Source organism: Fusarium oxysporum, chromosome 1 (genome assembly GCF_000149955.1).
Source record: "Fusarium oxysporum f. sp. lycopersici 4287 chromosome 1, whole genome shotgun sequence".
Taxonomy (NCBI): Eukaryota; Fungi; Ascomycota; class Sordariomycetes; order Hypocreales; family Nectriaceae; genus Fusarium; species Fusarium oxysporum.
In genome coordinates, this window is record NC_030986.1 from 5,851,628 (window position 1) to 5,859,669 (window position 8,042).

At 48.4% G+C, this 8,042-nt stretch overlaps 4 protein-coding genes across 4 annotated transcripts; 2 read left to right on the forward strand and 2 right to left on the reverse strand.

The window, feature by feature from the left end:
- Window positions 1–329: 329 nt before the first annotated feature.
- On the forward strand, window positions 330–2,010 carry FOXG_01382 (uncharacterized protein; the record flags this gene model as incomplete). The annotated part of the gene is made up of 8 exons (XM_018378203.1): window positions 330–452; window positions 518–875; window positions 920–1,226; window positions 1,275–1,330; window positions 1,377–1,615; window positions 1,680–1,780; window positions 1,838–1,889; window positions 1,945–2,010. 8 exons carry the CDS (start codon window positions 330–332, stop codon window positions 2,008–2,010), a joined length of 1,302 nt encoding a protein of 433 aa, XP_018234071.1.
- A 797-nt stretch (window positions 2,011–2,807) lies between these two features.
- FOXG_01383 (uncharacterized protein) lies at window positions 2,808–4,314 on the forward strand (the record flags this gene model as incomplete). Its single annotated transcript, XM_018378204.1, has 3 exons — window positions 2,808–3,827; window positions 3,882–4,148; window positions 4,201–4,314. The coding sequence occupies 3 exons, from the start codon at window positions 2,808–2,810 to the stop codon at window positions 4,312–4,314; spliced, it is 1,401 nt and encodes a 466-aa protein (XP_018234072.1).
- Window positions 4,315–4,818: 504 nt separating this feature from the next.
- FOXG_01384 (uncharacterized protein) lies at window positions 4,819–5,930 on the reverse strand (the record flags this gene model as incomplete). Its single annotated transcript, XM_018378205.1, has 3 exons — window positions 4,819–5,367; window positions 5,419–5,835; window positions 5,895–5,930. 3 exons carry the CDS (start codon window positions 5,928–5,930, stop codon window positions 4,819–4,821), a joined length of 1,002 nt encoding a protein of 333 aa, XP_018234073.1.
- A 982-nt stretch (window positions 5,931–6,912) lies between these two features.
- FOXG_01385 (uncharacterized protein) lies at window positions 6,913–7,781 on the reverse strand (the record flags this gene model as incomplete). Its single annotated transcript, XM_018378206.1, has 2 exons — window positions 6,913–7,460; window positions 7,601–7,781. 2 exons carry the CDS (start codon window positions 7,779–7,781, stop codon window positions 6,913–6,915), a joined length of 729 nt encoding a protein of 242 aa, XP_018234074.1.
- Window positions 7,782–8,042: the final 261 nt, after the last annotated feature.

Sequence of the window (8,042 nt, forward strand, 5' to 3'; positions counted from 1 at the left end):
TTCAGAAATGGGAATGGGATGTTCTTTTGTGGATTTTGGAGTTAGGATACTTTTCGGGTTCCCATCTTAATCTCTATATAATCAATGAATTATGTTTTGTTGGTCGATGGGGACACAAATAAGTGGTTAAGTGACCTTGCATCTAATGAGCTGTGAGATTAGTGCTTAGGCGGTGGCTAGCTTCACTGCTGTAAAGTAGCACCCACCCGGGTGGGGAGTAGAGGTTTAGAACCAAATTTGACAACCATTTATAAAGCCATGGCGAGTCGAATGAGGTATTTCGCATCGAAATGATAGCTCTGCAAAGATTGACCAAGCCAAAAGCCATCATGCCTCTTAATATTGTTGTCATCGGAGCCGGCCTCGGTGGGCTCGCCGCCGCCCTTTCCATCAAGCACGAGACGCCCGCTCATGACGTTCTGGTTGTGGAATCAGCGTCTGTGCTAGCAGAGGTACGTTTAGTTCAGGGTATTCCTGTAATTCTATACAGTGGAAACTGACATCTTGAACCGCTCAGATCGGTGCAGGACTTCAACTTACACCCAATGCTACGCGGCTTCTCCTAAGGTGGGGTTTGAAGCCCAGCCTCGAGCATTTGGCCAGTAGTCCCGAGGAGTTCCTCATCCGTCGCTTCGACGGTCGCAAAGTCCTTGGTCACCGCCAAAACTTTGCTGCTGAAATGCTCAGCAAGTACAAGTCACCTTACTGGGATATGCACCGAGCAGATTTACAGCTTGCAATGTTTGAGCGGGCCAAGAGCCTTGGTATCCGCTTCGAGTTCGGTACAACGGTGACTGATGTAGATCTTGCTATTCCGCAGCTGACAACAGACAAGGGTGATAAGATCACCGGGGATTTGGTGATAGCTGCAGATGGTAAGTTTCTCCAAACCCAGCAATGCTTTCCTAATACATAATAGGGCTTTGGTCTAAAACCCGGTCCAAGGTTCTCGGTAGGCCCAGTCAGCCTATAGCCACTGGGGACCTTGCGTACCGCATTGTTCTCAAGAAGGAAGACATTCAAGATCCAGAGCTGCGCGAATTCATCGACAAGCCCCGTGTTTGCTTGTGGGCTGGCCCGGAATGCCACGCCATCTATTACCCGCTCAAGAACAACACCATGGCAAATATTGTTCTTCTAGTTCCGGATAATTTGCCAGACAACGTGGCTAAGATGTCTGGTGATCTTTCAGAAATGAGAGAGATCTTTGAGAAGTGGGATCCGCTGTAGGTCAGCAACCATTACGTATGACAGACGTCGACTGATCATGCCAGATTACAGAAGTTTCTCTCTCAAGTGGACAAGATTGATAAATGGAAGCTGATGCATCGTAAGTGCAATGGGAACTATGCTCTTCACCACCTGACACCTGATAGTGAACGAACTGGAGCGCTGGTATAACGAGGAAGCCACCGTCGCATTCTTAGGTGATTCTTGCCACCCAATGCTGCCGTATATGGCACAAGGAGCTGGTTCTGCCATTGAGGATGGTGCTGCACTGGGTATCATCCTGTCAAAGGTGGACAGAAGAGAGCAGCTCCCTCAAGCTCTGAAGACGTACGAGAACCTGAGAATTCCTCGGAGCAGCGCGTTGCAGAAATGGAGCATGAAACAGGTAAGCCTACTACAGGTGCAACAAATACCTAATCAGAAGCTCTGATCATTGATTTCTGCTACAGAGACACATCAATCACTTGCCTGATGGCCCTGAGCAAGAAGCTCGGGATCGTCTTGCAGAATCGCAACTCTACGATCAGCAGCCCGACTATCCATTTTACTGGTAGGTGCCGCCTATGCTATGCCATGCCTGAAAAAATGGTACTGACACTCAATTAAGGATCGATCCCGCCGCACAAGACTTCGTCTACGGGTATGACGTTGTTGCTGAGGTCAGTGGGTTCAATTTGCCTCCTTCTACATAAACTAACGATGTTGGGAAATCAGTTGGAGAAGATCGGCGTCAAGGCCACAGCATCGGTAAACGGTCAAGGAACCCGGTCAAGTTTGTGAGGTGGGAAAACATCAAGGATCTGTAGTTTAGTAACGACGCTAGATGTCTACGCAATGCAGATGGGATCTGGCTGCAGCGAGGGACTTAGACTAGGCGAAAGCTGTTAATCAGGAAGCTATAAATGAACTTTATAAAGCTAGCCATATTTTGTTGTGTTAAAATGCATGCTGTCAACATTTCGGTGTAGATCGCCTGTGTGATTCAGTGGCTAAATTTAAATACATCCAATATCATAAAAAGATTGGTTTCAGATTGTCATGACACTAGAGCCTGTACGGCAGCTTCTAATGGTAGGGTATTCTGTTTTCGGAAGCATCCTAACTACGGTACATTGCTTGATTGTTTGTACATTGTATAATATTTGTACCGAATGACAAAGATCAGGGTATCAAGCGTATTTTCTTCAGTCATCCTAATCCTCTCACTTGCTACCCATATCATCAACATCATATAACCAGCCATATGTTTAATTACATTACGTAGTCTGCTGTATTCTCCAACTAAATGGATGATTGCTGGACATAACATTAAACTTTTGGCCGCTAGCACAGGTGATGATCCAACAAAACTCACGGCGGGGTCGGGTGGGCGTTCCTGATATCTGAACCCACTCACTTACAAGTGGCTACTTGGTGGGTTTTGCACGTTTACGTTACCCGCAATGAAGTTCCGAAGGCAATACATCCGAGACATCCATCAGATCGGCTTTTAAATAAGTTGACCTCTTTTAAGCTTAGCCACATATCTCACTACCTCTCTAACAGAACTCCTACCGAGCATCACATTCATCTTCATCATGACCTCACTTCCAAAGATTCTGTCCCAGGACTCTGATGGCTACGACCAAGCTCGCCGCAAGTTCTTCAACGGCCGAGTCCCCGATATCCATCCAACCGAAATAGCCATTCCATCCACCACAGCCGAAGTCGTGACCGCCGTCAAGAGGGCTCGTGAGAATGACTGGAAGATTGGCGTTCGTTCGGGCGGCCACCTATTCTTCTGCAATGCGCTTCTGGAAGGCGGTCTTCTCATCGACACGCGCAACTTGAACAAAGATATCGAATACGATTCCGCAACAAACATCGCCTCCGTGAGTCCTGGCCATAGGGTCGAGGATGTGACGACCTTCCTCGAAGCCCGCGGCAGGTTCTTCCCCTCCGGCCATTCGCGATCCGTCGCTGTCGGTGGTTTTCTGCTTGCTGGTGGGCAGGGCTGCTTCATGCGTGGCTGGGGTTATACTGCTCCTACCTGGGTCACCCAGCTGGAAGTCGTCACTTCGGAGGGCGAGACTGTTATCGCCAATAAGACTCAGAATTCTGACCTTTTCTGGGCGGCTCCTGGCAGTGGACAGGGTTTCTTTGGCGTTGTGACGAGGATTTGGGTTAAGACGATCCCAACGAGAAAGCTCTTTGACAAGACCGTCATCGTCGATTCGACCGACGTCTTCAAGCCCTTGCTTAAGTGGACGCTTGAAATGTCCAGAAAGGTGCCCAAATATGGTGTTGATCTCTTCTACTGCACATTCTTCGCTGACAAGGATGACCCGAATGGAGGCCACGAATCAGCGGCCAGGCGCGTCTTCTTTGCCATCAACCTTACCATTTTTGCCGATTCCTTGGATGAGGCTGCAGTCCTGACGAGTCCGTTAGAGACGTTCCCTGAAGACTTCAAGAAGTATATCGTTACGACGGTCCCGCTGGTGGAGAGAACGTGGGACGAGCTCTGGGGCCTTCAGGAAAGCTTCCAGCCACAGGGCAATGGCGAGAGGTGGAACGTGGACAGTATCCTAGTCGGTCCCAAAGCGTCGGATGATGAGGTAAGTGCGCCCAGTCTAGAATCTTGTGTCCCATACTAATTACCGACCTTCAAGCTTATTGAGGCCATCACGCCGGCTCTATATGACCTACCATCTCGCCTTTTCGTCGGCACCTTGTGCCCTATGGACTATTACCCCGACGAGGCTGATCAGGCTTTGAGTCTAGCTCAGAAGGCTTACGTGTCTACAATGTGCTGCTGGAAGGACCCCAAGCATGACGCCGCTGTGGACAAGTGGCTGCTCGATGCATATACCAAGGCAGATCAAGTGTCATGCGGTGTGTATGTAGCCGATTTCAACGTGAAGCACAGGAAGCCAAAAGTAAGTCAAGTCGATTCTTAGGTCTTCATGTTCAATGCTGACTCGTTAAAAGGTTATGACGGACTCTGCGCTGAAGAAATGGCTTGAGATCAGGAACAGGTGGGATCCTTCTGAGACATTCATTGGCCATCGGGGGTTCAGCAGTGTTTTGGATGGCAAGGCCTAGGAAGCAGGCTATAGAGTGTCTTTTGAGTACCTGAGGAGACATCAAAGTATCATCATTAGCTTCGACCATTAATCAGTAGCCATCAATAAGTACTAACTCAATCTTGTGATTTGCTCTGAACGTTCCGACCATGATGAGTGATGTGGGTACCACAATGCTTGAGTTCATGTGCCCCCAATAATTTACGTATAGCCCAATATTCAGCGGTATATATGGCATCATCTATGACAAGGAGCCTCATTCAATTGTGATGCTGTGCAGATCGCAAGGATTTTATGTTGTGATTACAACCCCGATCTTACTCCGACAACAATCTTTCAACCTGACGGCTATCAAGGCTTTCTTTTACCACTTCCAATAAAAGGCTTTTATAATAAAGCATTAGTATTGTATTGTAACTTGATGAACAGAAATCAATGTGTTGCATACTATCATGGGATCTGCGTGTACAGAGAGTGCTTTTCAAGAGCAACATTCATAGAGAAGTCCTTGTCTGTTGAGGGTCTACTGGCGTGTCGAGCAATCACGATCCTTTTTGAGCTTATAGTTAGGAAGCTTGTCCGGTTGCCAGTGAACGATCCCCTTCCAATCGCCCGTAAGAGGGCCCTTCAAGTCTTGCTCTAAGGTACTTTTCGGCAGGCCTAATTTCTCATTCCAGATCCCCAACGGGCGGAAATCACCGATACCATGGCCATCCGAGTCGTAGCTAAAAAGAATAGCTTGGACTTGGTGGCCCAGACCCCAGTTCAAGCCTTTCTTGATGTCCTCTAGGGCTTCTGGCATGACTCCTTCAGAGGTGACATTCTCGACCTGCCATTCATGGCCGGTCAGCTTTTTCACGACATCAAGAATCTCGTTTTGCGTCACTGTATAGGAGGCGACGTGGATGTACTGATTCTTTGCTTCTTCGAGACGCTCCGGATTGGTGATCAGCGCGTAGAGAGACTGGGCAGCCAAGTCACGGAGACCCGTGGAGAATGGGACATCGCCACCGTTGTAGATGCTCGCTTTGCGCTGCTTCATGTCAAAGCCCAAAAGTCCATCGATTACACACTATGAGTTTCAATCAGCCTTTGAGCTTGATATCCCTATGACAAGACTCACAAAGTCGACCCAAGGATTGCACATGATACCGGTCCAGCTCATGATATCCTGGGTCTTCTCCAGATGCTTCACGATAGACCGCTTCTTAGTCGCGAGCAAAACGCCGTCGGCAAAAGCTGGGTGGTAGGTTCTAACGCCGTACTCAGAGGGGAAGAAGCGCTTAACGCCTGCCTTTACCGCTGCGTTGATGACAGTCTCATGGTCAACAGTGGACTCTGGGGGGAGGAGCATGATGACTACATCCTGTCCTCTCAAGCCTCGTTCGAGAGACTCGGGGCTGTAATCCGTCGAGATGACATTCAAGCCCTTTGAAAACTTGGCACCAGAGTTATCCCTCGTCAAAACAGAGAGGTGGAGAGGTGAGTCCTTTTGGGCGAGGAAATGGTCCTGGATGACAACTCCTAGGTTACCACTGGCCTGTGAACTGTTCAGTATTATGTATGCAGTTCAATTGGGTTGCCAATAGGTATACATACACCAATCAGTGCGACGTTCTTGACTGGAGGAGACATGGATGTTACTGTAACTGAAATAAAGTGCAGTACTACGTCTAAAGTTTGGCACCGGATGAGCAGCAAGGGGTTTACTGGCGGCGGGTTTTACAAGGGCCGATAAGCTTTGTTTTTATCCTCGCTATCTTGGTAAATTCGTTTAGCGTGAATCTGACTGTCGCACTGTGCCCACCGAGCCGGAGTGGTTCGTCCCATCCGCAGGATCTGAGTCTCAGGTGAGCCTCGACCCTGTTGAGTCCCACTTCGAGATGATGGCAATCGTCGAAAGTCAACAATTATTAATACACTTTCGTATGCAGAGGCTCTTGGCTCGTCAATGTCATTCAATTAAGATAAACGGGTTCTCGGAGTCCAAAAATTGTCCGGACTCGTAACAATATCCACCAAGACAAGTCCTGGGTTTCAAGCGGACCCCGAAGCTGGTCTAGCTATGCTGCTATGTGCGGGGCCCCGCCCTTTCTCCCCTTCCCCGCCTCCGTCATGATACGGAGGCGGGATACAAGTCGCTCCACCCGCCTGATGCTAGGTAGATCAGTACATTGCATTCCGTCCATCTCTTGAGTTGAGTCTGCCAAGTTTATTGTCTCCAATATCAGCTACAGGCTATCTGTGCTCTGGGGAGTCTGTATCATCCGTCTACTATCAGATTGCCATGTAAAACTTCTGCTTTGTGTTTAGTATTATAGCTTGTCAACGATGGCTGTATGTGACTGTCACACGATTGGCTGGTATCAGGTCCTTGAGTCAGTTCTGTAAACTCTGCCGACAAAGAGCTTGATAGACGGTTGCGCTAGGGTAGTCAATATTTATCTTCTAACGGTTCTTCAGTAGCTGAAGGGGACCGCAGGGTAAGTTTTCAAATCTAATGCAAAGCAGGTACTGAATGCCCGCGTATCTTCATGGAACGTCTTTCTGACTTTACATACTCCGTACATCCATAACCCTTTCGGCTTTGACACTATTGGTGTCTGCTAACCTAGAGCTACGCAACAGAGTTACCATGCTTCATTTTTGCCGCATCCACCTGCTGTATAACATCCCAATGCTCCACAACCTTGCCATTCTTCCATCGATAAAGGTCAAAGACATGCTCGCCCGCGTCTCCAGGCCAACGCTCAGAGAAGATCTGCGCCACAATATAGTCCCCATCCACCAGTATCCTCTTGAACATCATGTTGAAATGCGGTTCTCCTGGGCCTTTCCAGTTCTTTGCAGCGATAGACTTGAGAACCTTGGATGCTTCGATAATTGAGTCGCGGCCGTCGGCGACCATCTGGCTATGTTGTCTGTAGTTCTCATCCACAAGCTCGAATGTTCTCTTGTAGTCATAGTATTTGAAGGTCGCTAAATGAAGTTCGATGATCTTCTTGGCCATGACTTTCTGCTCCTCGGTATGAGGAGGCTGGTCGGTTAGGCCAGCGTAAATCTGTTCAGTCTCTGCTGTGTAGTCGCCCCATGTTGTGCTGCGGTGTATGTCTGAGTTGGTTTGAGGCTTTGGCAAAAGGGCAGGTAGTTGGCAAGGGTTCTTAGCTAGTTGGGCATCAGACACCTTAAGGTCATTTTGATCTATGGGAAGCTAAGGCGGGGATAATGTTTGGACAAGCATTGGGAAACTCCTATATCGGTGGGGATGAGCATGAATTTGCCAGAAGCAGATACTACGCTTATACCGGTGGGGATCACTTCAAGGGGGATCGCTAGTTCTAATTGAAGGGCTCGCCCGTAGATGAGATAATTGATGAAAGAGCTCGAAGCAGGTTCTACGTGGTCATGGGAAACCCCACCGGCATCCATAATCCCACCGAGATTGACCTCCCATGGTGTCGCGCATACCTCATCTCGCTCAGCCATATCAGCAATCTCTTTGACTGCACTATGTTAAAACCTATCAGATATTTCACCAACTTGAGATACGCTACAATTCTATCAAACATCACTTTCGCCTTCTCAAGCACCGATTATGGCATTCTTACGAGATGCTGAGAGTAACCCGACGGTGCAAGCCATCTTCTCAAGGTTGAAGCATGTCGATGCCACGGCAGTCGCTGCTGGCTTGCCGCTGAACACTTTTAGGTCTTGCCTTTTCATACTACTTCATCGCATTACTTTATA